General features: G+C 38.6%; 1 protein-coding gene across 1 annotated transcript in view; it reads left to right on the forward strand.

The window, feature by feature from the left end:
- The window catches only part of fam171a2a (family with sequence similarity 171 member A2a), a 60,447-nt gene that overhangs the window by 40,965 nt on the left and 5,751 nt on the right, over positions 1 to 13,731 (forward strand). The window contains exons 4-5 of the mRNA XM_036589540.1: positions 4,320 to 4,478; positions 6,537 to 6,716. Of these exons, the coding sequence (XP_036445433.1) occupies positions 4,320 to 4,478; positions 6,537 to 6,716 (339 nt within the window). The remainder of the gene's footprint in view (positions 1 to 4,319; positions 4,479 to 6,536; positions 6,717 to 13,731) is intronic.

Here is a 13,731-nt window from a genome sequence, read left to right on the forward strand (position 1 = left end):
GTCTTTCGCTTATTGTATGCAGCTGTTAAAGTTCAAGCCTGAAGTGGCCAAAATGGCAGACGACCTTTCCTGCTGCCTAGCTGTCAATACTTAGTAGCTCCCACCAGATTATGGACCCAGCTTGAGCTCAAATAAACAACCATTACTCACCGCTGCCCTCTAAAGGCATTATAGCATGAAGTCAGAACTTAGAACTTTTGTTGTTTTCATAAGACACAAGACAAGACTCAGTAAATGCATTTTCTGCTTTCTTATATTTACATTTGCCTTAACTAGACATGTCCTGGTATTTCAGGATACTGTGATATTAGACATGGCCAGTGACGTTATCGTAGAATCTGTCAGTTGAACAAGTTGCAGTTTCACCAGAAGTTTTTTTGATCCGCAGATCAGCTTAACTTTCCCAAGCTCCCACTGCACTCTCACATCTAATCATTGGTCTGTTTCTTCTTCTAACTGGAGCTTGTAAACAATCATATTGGGCCCAGCCACAGCACAGCAGAAGGAGAAGCAGACAGAGATTTTTTTCATCTCTCAAAAAAAGTGAAAAAAAACACTCAATCTCAAAATGCTTGTTTTGCAGTATGCATGTGTATCAGTGTAAAAAGCGTGGAAGAATACTGAAGTCAGTTTTGTTTAATAAGCAGCTCAGCACACTGCTAATGGGCTAAAAAGCAAATCCAGTGATAATAAAAGTAAGACTTTAAACTGGGCAATAAGTGTTCACTGCAAAACTGCAACATACAACATAAAAAAGGTACCTGAATATTGTAACAAGCTTTGGTTTTTGCTTTGGTCTGTTGACTGAGATCTGCAGTGTTGAACCCAGTGCTGAAACCACTGTTAGATAACACGTAATGAAAAATAGTTAGAATTCTCGTTATGGGTGTTTTTCATTAATAAATGCTACTGAAAAAGTTAATGTTTCCACAATAAGAATTGCTATATAATGTTCTGTGTGGCATGTTAATGATGGTTAAATGATAAAGCACAAGATAGGCCATTTTTATTACCAGTACACTACAGGTACCAGTAGCAGGAGCAACTTCACAGGTCTTGTGGCAGGGTTCTCAACTCTAGTCCTAACTATAAAGTATATATATATATATATGTGTGTGTGTGTGTGTGTGTGTGTGTGTGTGTGTGTGTGTGTGTGTGTGATGTAGGACAAAGAACTCTCCTACCACTTCTTATTCAAATACATCTGTTGAATAGCAGCCAACTGTCATGTGGCCACTGACATAAATATTGTGTCCACACTCTCAGCACTTACAGTTAATTTCATGGTGCAAAACCAACACCCACTGGGTTGTAGTTCTGAGAACAGATGGGATGCTTCCATTCACCTTTGACCTGAAGCTGGCCACTCCCTTAAGAGAGTCCCTCAGCTGCCCTCCAGGCAGCACAAAGCACCACCCCTCATTCATCTCCTCTGACAGCATGGCTTCAAGGTCACAAATCTATGCTCATGTTGACTAAGTAACGATCCATACCATTCAGACTGGTCCTGATACAGAAGCTCCACTAATGCTTATAATGATGTCTTTGTGATGGAAATGATGATAAATTGGCTGGTTGAATTGAGTTGAGTGCTCTTCTCTGATTAATGTGAGTCCTGTTACTCTGTTAGTCCCTGGGGGGGTTATAATCTCTATAGACCAGCTCTCAGTGGACGTTAGCATTTGGGAGATGGATATTGCACTGTCAGATGGTATTCCCTCTTTGTCTTGTGGAAATCCATTTTCTCTTTTTCCTGTTTGTTGTTCAGTTTTGTTACAATTGATCCATTCCAAACTTAAATCATGAAAAGTAGTGACATCAGACAAGTTTGTTACCGTCTTTAAATACACAGTATTTTTCAGAAATGGATAATTGCTGCTATACACATTTGTCCTTATCTTAGTTTCCAAACAATACATTAAAACTATTAAATGTTAATGTTTTGAAGTCTGAAATGAAAATTTAAAGCTTTTAATGGGGTTACCGGCACCAGCTTTGAATCCACTGTGTTTTCTGCGATGCCAGGGCCTCTTCACCTTGGCACCACTCCTGATGTTCCAGACAGACGAGCTCTGTTTAGTGGCAGAAAAGGAAGAGGCCTGAGAACTGGGCCCTGAGGAACCCCTTAACCCCAGTGAGCTTCCTTTTTTCTGCATCAGTGATGCTGAGCACAGCCATCCTCTTGGCCGGCTTCAGACAGAGTCTAGCACAGCTGATGGCAGGAAACGTGGAGGTTTAGTGGTGACACTTTGGAGAATACTAACAAATCATGCTCTTTTGTTGGCCTCCGAGCACAACATTTTCCCTCACTTGATTGGTGGCTTGTGCTATAGTGCTGCAAGTTGAAATTGTTGGTTTACATGTGCCTTAAGTGTTTTTCTTTCCTGGAATTGTTTGACTTGATACTCTGAAAAATTATGTGTGCAAGATGTGTTTTGGTAATAGTAATAGTATTACAATGTTATTATTATTATTATTTTTATTATTTTTATTATTATTAGTAGTAGTAGTAGCATTATACTGTTTACTATGGCATAGTGGTATAGAGTATTTGCCCATATGAGCAGTCCAACAGTAGCATCTGTGCCATCTAAGACAGCAGACAGTTCAGCACTGGAGACAAGCCACAGCATTCCCGACTGTGAAGTGGATTCTTTGCTGCTGTGCTAAATGGCCAATCTCTTTGGGAGGCTGCCAGTTTGGCAAAGGACCAGTCCCAAATAGACTGTTCCGTTCTTTTAGCACGTAATCACAGTTTTCAGTGTCAGGTTTACTGGGGATTGGCCCAGCTGTGACACAGTCCTTCCAGTCCTAAGAGGGACTGGAGGACAGTTTTCTTTCTTTCGCTGCTTCAATTCTGCTTGTGTACAATGCAGTTTAGTGTCCTTGCTTGGAAATGCTGTCAGGGCAAACCACCTGAGGAAGTCAGTAGACATACCGCACATCAGATTACTGCTTGGCTTTTTAAAGCCTAATTAAGGCTGACACTGTCTGAATCAGCTGTTGTATCTGTCTGGGAGGTCATGTTTGTGATCTGAGCTGTTGTTAGTGCTGGATGCTGTTATGCAAAAAAATACAAGCTCTATTTATTTTACTTATTCAGTTCACTATTAAATCACCCCCATGAGTCTAAGAGACATGTAGACATTTAGTGTCATCCCAACCATAGACAAGTACGAACAGTATACGGTCCTCAGGGGTCTCAGTTCAACACATACACACAGTATAATACCAACTACAGTACATTGCATACAGAACAATGCACAACTAGGGTCAAAGAACAAGAGTAGATACAACACAATTCCAACTACACAGGACAAGACCATATGAGATGGTAGTGTATATATATGTAAGTTGTGCAAAGAGATCAGTCCTCTGTAGATTGACTCTACAGATTATATATAAACTGTAACAGCAGTGTGTTTAGTAATGTGAGGACCATTAGAAATACTAGCTTAATAATATATTATGTAAAATATTATATTTTTTATATGAATTCATGTTGATCACTGCACCAAGCAAAATTCCTTGTACTATTCCTTGTATCTTGTGCTTCATGAATAAAAAGATTCAGATTCTCATAGTAGAATGAAGAGAGAGTTAGCTATTGAGAGTTGCCTCAAACTACTGAGCGTTCGTGCTTTAGGAATGCTCTGGGAGTTGAGCAATGACATGCACTGAGCTGGAAACTTAAGCGTGTATGTGCCATGGCTGAATGAAATGGCCTGAGTGAATAAACGTGTGAGTCTGATAGATAAGGTTGAAGAGAGAGAGAGAGAGAGAGAGAGAGTGGAGGAGCGTCGCAGCGTGCCTGGAGCTGACCCGGAGCTATGCTGCGGTAGCCAGGCTGTCTGAGCCAATCAGCGGCTTGCTATCCCAGTGCTAATCGAAACAGGCAGCCCGTAGTCAGACAGACACGTGTGTATTTTTAGGCCTTCATTTCTCTTTCCCTCCTCTTTGGGCCAAGCTGAGCAGAGAGGATTACTATTCAGCAAGACACATGCATAACTGCTGTACTGCTGGACTCATCAGAGTGCACAGCTGGCTTTGCTGGTTTTAAATCAGGTTTACATTCAGACAGATTGGCAATCAGAGTTTTGGAAGTAGAACATGACTGCACTTCTTATATTTTGATGCACTTTGTGACTCTTGCTGTGAGGCCCTTCAGAATTAATATCATTGTGAATCATGAGATTTTCTTAAAACTGTGCTCATTAGCTTGTGTCCCAGTGAGGGCAATTAGACCACAGCAGTTTTGCAAGGAGTAAGTCTGCTGCATATAATGCTTACAATGTTCCTGTTATGTCATTGTCTTGTAGGCTCCAAAAGTCAGCCATGGGTGCAGCTGCAGCGGAGAGCCATTCGTCCAGCCCTCAACACCTCCCACATCGCACTCTCCGCCATGCTCACCTCCACCAGGAGTCAGTACGAGCTTGGGGGCTTCCCTTATCCCTTGGGCCTGGAGATCAACTCCACAGGTGATCTGAAGTTTTCCGTTGTACAGCAAGCTAATTGCATCAGTAAACCACTTCCTAACCACATTCCAACTTTCCATGTATAAATGATGTAATAAGATGGACAATAATGATGTCACTTTATACCAAAAAAATAGCATTATTATATTTTATAAACCTTTCAAAGTTAATAAATGATTGAAGTTTAAAGTAACAATAATTTAAAGCTATGGTTTGGCAAAAAGTCATATTTACACAATTTTCCACCCAGATGTAGTATATTGACCGAGACATGTTTGGTATCTAAATTTTGCTTCTTCAGTTTAGAACTGGAGCTACAAGGCTAACACTGCTAACAAACACTCCAAGTCAATAGACACCCAAATCTTTTCTGTAAATACATCCAAAAACTGCTCTCAATCTGCTCAAACCACAACCAGGTCTTCAGTAGCCTTGCATAAACTTGTAGATCTGGTTTAGGACACAGTATAACTTACATTTCTGTTCTTTCTATATATAAACATACATCTTCTGTTTGAAAACTGAAGATTAAGAGCTTTTAAATAAAAAGAAACTTAACATTTATCGTCTATATGCCTGAGTGCCTTGCGTGCATGCAACGGGTGTCGGACTTCAGCACAACACCTGTTGTCCAAAGTGGCTCCCTGTGGCATTTAGTTACTGTGTGAAGTTTATATAATTGACAGTAGGTCACACTGTGCTCTAAACCACATTGACAAGTCTGCACGAACTTAATAAAATAAAGGAATTGGATGATTATTGACTTGACTAAAGAAGCCAAATTTGGACAGAAACATGTCTTGGCTGATTGGCCACATCTGGTCTAATTGGAAAATTGTGCAAATCAGATTTTTCACAAAACAGTTTCTGTAAGCTGTTGGAGTTCAAATTTAATTTAAGGACGGGGCTGTTTGTGATTAATCGTTTTTGGGCTTATCGTCGTATCCACAATATGGTAAAATCCATCTCATGGGACATCATCATACTGGTATACGCTTTTATACTAGTATGCCACCCATTCCTACCATCCAGTGGACCTCAAAAGCTTTTACCATTAATCCTTTAACTACACTAAATGCTGCAAATAGCCAACGCTGTGTGCCTAAACACAGACAGGTGGAAAACCTTAAATTCTCTGCCGCTCTCAAGAAGCAGGCTGGGCAAATCTAGCACAATGTCCAGACCTCTTGAGTATTTCCATTTCACATGTCCCACACTTCGCACTGACAGTGAACTGTCCCCTCCCCCATCTTATGAGTGTTAACTCAGTGCTTTTAAAAAGCTCAGCCAAGCTTAGCGATCTCTCCCAGCTTAATGATACACAAGGCATGAACCAAACACTGCACAAACTCCACCTAACACATATTAACTCCACATAACAGAGTCACGTGCTGTCACTGTTTTTTTGTTATCTTTTACTTTAACCTGGACAGGAGAAAGAGGGAAAAGCCAAGAGGCAGGCTATTAACACGGTTAGAATTTGTGATCTGTGAATCGCTATAACTCTAAGAAGAGTTATTATTGTAATTTTGCCATACATTTAATTTACATTACTTAGGTCATACATAGTTGTGTAATTGATTATTTTTGCATTCAGTTACATTCTGTAGGGATAACTACATGCAACTTTTCATTGAATTAACACCATAATGAATTATTTCCTGTTTTACTTATAAACACACGTGTCATTTTTTACAGAATGTCTCTGCATGGTTTAATTGCTACTTGCTAGTAACAACTGCGACTAAAGTGTAGGACAGGGTTATTCAACTCCAGTCCTGAGGCCTGATGCCCAGTACAGTTTGGTGATTTCTCTGTTTTAATACATTCTTTTCAACTCATCAGTTAATTACCAAGTATTTGGTGTAGAAGATCAGAAGAATCACCAACCTCTGCTGAACTGCACAATTCAGGACAGAAACTGATGGCCCCTGGTGCAGGAGAATCTTTCCATATAAGCTGAAGTGGTGGACTTCAGCTCTCATTAGCCCCTGCCAACTGGAACCTGTGGTTTAAGCCATTGCAAGCTGTCTGATTACCTCCATCTCTCTCTTCTGTCAGGTTCAAACAACAGCTGGGTAGAGCTGACTGCAGTGGCTGCAGTGTGTGCCAGACTCACCGGACCCAACGGTACTGAGGTCCAGGTCTCGGACCCCATCCATGTGTCTGTTCCCCTTCCCTCGGACTCGCCCCTCAAGACCGCCACGAGCGTATCTGTCTGGAGGTTCGAGGATAGGGCAGGTAAAGAATGCAGCAGTTCCATAAAAAGGGGGTTTATCAAATATTTCTGTTCATTTGGTGGCGAGTGCCATGTAGTTATTCTAGGCAATGTAGACTTTCCTGCAAGCTTCTGGAGGAATTGGGAACACCAAAGCTGATAACCTCTGTTTTACTTTTGTTTAGTTATAAGAAACAGTTGGTTTTAATATCTTTGATAAACTCATTATGCCTTTTTTTGAAACACTGATCACCAAGTTTTAAGGGATGGCACTGTAGATCATCTGCATAACAGTGAAAAGAAATGTTATGCTGACATGTACTGGGGGGAGCATATACATATATATATAAAACCATAAGCACTCAAAGAACTCTTTGCATGATGAAAGGGTTCCTTGGTTCTTCAGATTGATGGCGAATGTGCTGTAGATGGTTCTATATAGAACCGTATTGAAAAGGGTTCTATATAGCACCAAAAAGTGTTCTTCTATTAGTACAATGGCATGCCTGCACAATTAAAATGATGGTTCTTCAAGGGCTCTTTAATAAAGAAAATGGTTCTATATAGAGCCATGAACATTCAACATACCATTTCTATGATTAAAGGGTTCTTTGCATCGTGAAACGGTTCTTTAGATTCATGGAGAATGTGCTGTAGATTGTTTTCATTAAGGTTCTATATAGCACCAAAAAGGTTTCTTCTATTCTTACAGTGTCAGGCTTGTTATAATAGAAAAACCCTTTTTGGTCCTATATAGAACCCTTTTCAAAAAGGCTCTATAAAGAACCATATAAACACACTCTTCATCAATCTGAAGAACAATTTAACTATGCCAACCCTTTAATCATGCAAAGGGTTCTGTGAGTGTTCATAGTTTTATATAGAACCATTTTCTGTACTGAAGAACCCCTAAAAGAACCATCCTTTAAGTGTGTGTTATAATCAACATAGTTGACATCCCTCTTTATTGTTCCTGTGCAAGTTTCTTGATTGCTCTTAAATGAACCTTGATAATAAATACACGAAGCAATTGCTAATGCTAGTGAGACTCCTTAAGGAATATCCCTGGTCCAGTCTAGTAGAGTGGAATAAGCACAGATCCATCTGCACCTCTACCCAGCTGCTCCAAGCACTTACAGTCCTAGTGTCCTGATGGCAGTTCTGCTTTACTGAGGAGGCTGTTACGCAATGTGGTGCATGCTGGGAGAGAGAGAGAGAAGGAGAGGCTGATAGCTACCTTTGCTGTCTCTTTGGTGCTGTGCTTTTGGTTCAAGAAAAAATGTGTGTCAGTGATGTGGCAGGGAGGCTTACTTTGGATTCAGCATGCAATGATTCATTCTGACCCAGAAATGCATTCATTTCCCACTCACCTGCATGGTGTTCCCCAGCTCTCAGACAGAGCACTGAGGAGGATTCCACTGGGCTCAGTGCTGTAGTCTGCAGTGGACTGTAATTTAATGCTGTAGTCAGAGGTAGTTTTTAGTCTCTCTGTGGAGGGATAATAGCCTGCCAACTTATAAAAGAGTAATAATCATTAGCCTCATTGTTATCTCCTCAAAAGAGAATTGACTAAACCTTAAATGTGTAGAATTATTATTGTCATTTTGCATTATGTTCAATTTCCACTTTGTTAGAACACTTGAAAAAGGCTTACTGCAAACACTTAAGATCATTTGCAGTTCAGTTGATGGGAGATCATTTACTTATATAGCTCATGAACTGCAGAGTAGCATTCCAGAGAATATTAGAAATTCAAGTTCGATAGATGTTTTTAAATCCAGATTACAAAAAATAATTTGTTTAGACTAACATATGCCTAGAGGTATTTTGGCCCATTCTCCTTTGTTTGTAATTGTGCTAGTATTTTTTAGAGCATGGTGTTTCTATCAGTCCAATGTTTTACTTATTTTAATGTGTAAAGAAGTCTGAGATTTTGTAACTATGGAGAAAAGTGCTATATAGATAAAGATGTATTAATGTTATTATTATTATTATTAATATTATTATTATTAGTAGTAGTAGTTGTAGTAGTAGTAGTAGTTGTAGTAGTATTGATGTTGTGTCTTGTTCTTTACATTACTTAATTATTGTGATTACAGCATCAATTACATACTCACTCAATAATGACATTTACATTTAAATTGTGTTCTGTATCGATGGGCTCAATGCTGCACTTTCTTCAATTGTTTAAATGCAAAATAAGACATCATTGTATTCTTAAGGATAACATTTCATTAAAGAAAGTTTAGAGAGTTTTTAAGAGAGTTTCATTATAGAGAGTTTTTAAGAAACTGTTAACACTAGTCTTATACATTTCACTGAAATATATTCAAATTAATATTTGTCCCATTATTAATTGTAAAGCATAGTGTGTGTGTATATATATATATATATATATATATATATAGTTCAGTAAATCAACTGAACTTTCTCTTTATATATTTATATAGTTCCTATCCAACAAAAAACAAGTATCTCCAAAATGGTAACTTTACAGGAGAAAGCAAAAACACTCTCACCTATAATGTAAAGAGATTTTATTCCAAGTGATTTTAGAGCATTTCTATTGGTCCGCTCATCATTAAATTTACACAATGCAAACGACAGGTGTTACAAAAATGAAGATACGCATTTGATGATGGCATGTACTCATCATAGCTGTGAAGGGTCTACCATCGGTTACCAAAAAACCTAGTGGAAACACTGATATGCATGTTTGAAAGCAACCTCAGCTTTTGAATCTTTGCATCCTGTAGACTTTACTGAATCTGGCTGTATTGCACATTCATTGATTCCCCTTAAAAATGTGTAGTAAACTATACATTTAGCCTCCATTGGTTGTAAAGAGAAATCTCAAATTGTCTCCCACCAAGCAGCTTAGTCGGAGGAGTCTTAATCCTGCAGGCCCATTAGCCCAGTCGTTTAGATGAGAGCCTCCATGAATAGCACTGAGAACAAGGCCTGCACAGTTAGCGCTGTTGCTAGGATAGCAAATTTTGAGATGCAATCCGAAGGGCATTTTTGCTGTTGTGCAGCATTTGTCTGGGAGATGGTATATAGCTGCAAACCCCATGTGTTTCTTAAAGGGCCAATGTCACAGAGAAGCAACTTTTCATTAAGAGTTTGATGTAGCATGTAAACAAGTTCCAAAACGAACGGTTACTGAATTCATAGTTTTTGTGACATCATGAAAAACCACACATTTTCACACATTTATCTATTCAGCCTTCAGCAGTTTAGCTGTATCCACTCACAATGCAGCTGCTTATTGAATGAGGCACAGTACAGGGCCACTAATCATAACAGAGGTCATTCGCATACATTCGTCTTAAGGGTGAGGTTGGAAAAAGGTATAATGTAAAATGTATAAATGAATTATGACTGTTTTGGTGCATAAAATGACACAAACTTCACAAATATAGGGGCAAATATGTGAAAAAATTAGAATGGGGGGCAATAACAACTGAAACTTCAAAGCTATTGCCAATTTTATGCATTGGTATAAAGAAAGTACTTACAAAGGAAACATAGAGCTGTTTCTTTGTGTACATATGGCAGTAATACTTTTATATTCCATCATATATCTACATTAACAAGTCATGGCATAGTCTAACCTGATCACTTACTGTTCAAACCACTATTCATGGTGAGGGGAGCCTATCTGGTTCATTTCCTCATATGTATTTGCCCTAAAGGCAACAGTCCAAAGTGGGCTCTCTTTTATGGCTTCTCAAAAAAAGTGACATGGTAAATAATTATTTGCGCTTATTTTGTACCTCACAATTGTCACTGTCGTTAAAGCACTACAGTTGTAGGTTTGTCTTAATTTAGCTGTCAAGATGTCCTTCTAGGCTAAGCCTGGAAGTAGGCATGCACATGTCCTGCTGCTGGGCATTAAGTAATAACTAATCCATATGTACTGGATTGTAATGTCTGACAGTGGAGCATCTGGTCCCGAGGGAAATCTCCTCTGATCCTGTTGACCCTCACTGTGTTTACAACATGCTTGTTGTTGTTCGTTTATGAGACGGAGGAATTTAAACTTGCCTTACAGGTCTATAAATTGATGATATGATACAAATTTAATAATATGCAAAATGTGAATGAAATTAAATTTGCTGATGAATATAAAATGAAAAGTTGTGGTGTTCTGTGATGGTGATTATAAATAGGGATGTATCATATGCACAAAGTACTAGTATTGCGATTGTGTGCCTTGCGCTATATGAAAGGGCCCATATCCTACATTGTTCTTGTATTTTAGTTTTTTTCTTCTGAAGTCCATTTATCATATTTGTGTGGTTTTATGTAACAAGACGAGTTGTATTTTATTTTTTATGACCCGTTTCGGACCTTGTTTTATTCCTTAGTGTTAAACAGGCTGTTTTTGTAAAGACTGATTTATGTAAATTATCTTTGGTTTGATTGTTTGCCTTGTATTATACCTCATTTTAAAAAAAGCACTCAGAGCTGAGACACTCGTTATAATTTTGGTGTGATGGGTGAGGCTAAATTGTTGTAGTTTGAATTGGGGAATATATGTAAACGTGACATCATAAAAACAGAACAGACATTTTTTCAATTTAGCCGTTTTTTCAGTTTTGAGGTTTCCATAAATAGACTATATGAACAGAGAATTTAGAATCTTTAAATATGTTTATATGCTACATTAAACTCGTTTGTTTTAAGAAAGTCAGGAAAAGGTTTTCCATGATATGTGCCCTTCAAAAACATGTTATGATTGGTTTGTATATTGCAGCATTCTACTATATTTGTACTACTAAGGCCAATATAGACAATTATAACAATAAATAAATGATATATTGTGCAGACCTACGTATAACTGGACTGTCAGTGGATCAAACCAGCACCAGGAGCACTGAGAAACAGTAGCTAAAAGCTTAGTGCTGCCATTCAGTCCTGTAAAACATGTAGGATACATTTCTTGATATCTTTCTGGCTATCATCATAGGGCTCCCATTAGTCTGGGAAAACTAAGGATTCTTTTATTCATGCACTAATGCTTTCCTGCATCATTGCACACAGAAGTAGATGAAATAGAGGCTCGTTTCTCAGTCCACCAGACTGTGACAGCTCAGTTAAGAGTTGGGGGGAAAAATGGGTATGAATATGCATCATGTGTGGGTGGGCGGAATGAACTGGCCTTCAGAAAAGTGTCCTGCTATGAAGAAAAAGATGATGCAGCCATTTGTTGTGGGCGTGTGCGGGGTCATGTGTTTTTCTGTGTTAATGGGACAGTCGCCTTTTGAGCCCTGTTTGTTTTGGAGACAGTTCACAGACAAAAGAGAGCTTAGCTGAAAGAAGTGGAGGAGGCTGCTTCACATGGGCTGTGTTGGGAAAGCCCCCCACTTTACCAACAGGGACTGAGCAAAGGTCTCTATATTGAACTGGACATTCATCACCCCCTAGTGGCCATACTGCAGCATGGTAACAGTGTTAGAGCCTACATTTGATACGGCTGCATCTGTTAAATTGCCTGTAAGGATTTGATAAATGTATTGGTGGTGCTTTCAAGTTAGTGCAGATAGCTGCCAGAATTTGGAAGGAGGATTGGCCATTACTAAACCTGACAGGGGGTAAGTCTGTCAAGCATGACAAATCAGTCCTGCATAATGGAAACCTAATATAGTCTTGTGTCTTTCAAAGTTAGAATGGATTCAGGTTTATACCTACCTGGCTACTCTTCATACTGAGAAGCATAAACTCAGTAGTGGTCAGAATAACTGTGTTCCTTTTCTAAATGGTATAAATTATAATACTTAGTATCAGTACTATTTTTTGTTTTTTGTAAATGCATAAATAAAGTCCAGATTTATAATAACCCTACATGACGTTATGCACTGCACATGAGGAAGTGAACCAAGCTTGAAAATATTGTTTGAAAAAAGAAAGCTGTTGCAAGCTGGAATTGTCAGGCAGCATTAAGCCACTTTAAACCTCTCCTCAGGGGCATTCTGCAAATATCATGCTCTGTATTGCCCTGTGTCAGGTCTACAGCAGGAAATCCTTAAATGGCATCTTCTTTTGACTTTCTTAAACCTTTAGTAACTAACACTGATGTCTCATTTTCATAGCAATTCACAATTTTGTGTATTCCATCACTACAGCATGCATTACACTAGGGGTGTTAGGTAATGGGCCATATTACACTCTGTCCAGTGTCAAGAGGGCCAGAGCAAAAAAAAAAAAAGTAGGCTAATAACACATCAGTAACTTATCATAAATTTAACTAACTGCTAGACATATTAAAATGGAAATACAGTCACCCATGTAAAGTGTACCTTACCTTACATAGTTCTGACTTTGAGCTTCTGCATGGATTAATCCAAAATCCTTTTTTCATCTTCAGAAACGATATTAAATGATCTAAAACTGCAAACAAATTAGGATAGGGTGGGTGTTTGAATTACATGTCTGTTTTCACATCTTATGGCCTATTAATTCTGGTTAATTTACTACTAGCACCATTCTCACTGCAGGTTTATTCTGGGTGTTTTCCATTTTCTAGTTGGAAGAGATGGTTTCTAACCATGATTAATTTAGTGTCGTGTCAAGGTTACTTTGCAAATGGTCAATTATAGTCCGCATAATGATAGAACAGTTGAACCATAATCGGCCCTATATTGTGCAAAAAACATCATACAACCAATGGAAATCAATCCACAGTGAGAATGAAATTCAGTGATGTTACACTAATGTAGAGGTTAATAAATACAGAAGTGACATTTTATTTCTTAGCAAAAACATTAGCTATCTGGCTCCCTTATGCGTTAGCACATTTTATAAAGCCTTCCCCAAAGCAACTGTAGTTTTTCTAAAGGTACCCCTTCCACCTCGAAGATACATTACCTGAGTGGGTTTGTCTTGGTCTTTAAATTGAAAAATCTGTCTCTAGAGACTTTTTGGGCACCACTTCAGGAAGCAAGAAGACAAGTTTACAACAGATGTAGCAATGATTACATTTTTCATTTTGGCCAGTGGGCCTCTTTCCTGAAGAATTACTATCAAGAGTGTAAT

The sequence above is a fragment of the Colossoma macropomum genome, unplaced genomic scaffold, assembly GCF_904425465.1.
Source record: "Colossoma macropomum unplaced genomic scaffold, Colossoma_macropomum, whole genome shotgun sequence".
NCBI classification, from domain to species: domain Eukaryota; kingdom Metazoa; phylum Chordata; class Actinopteri; order Characiformes; family Serrasalmidae; genus Colossoma; species Colossoma macropomum.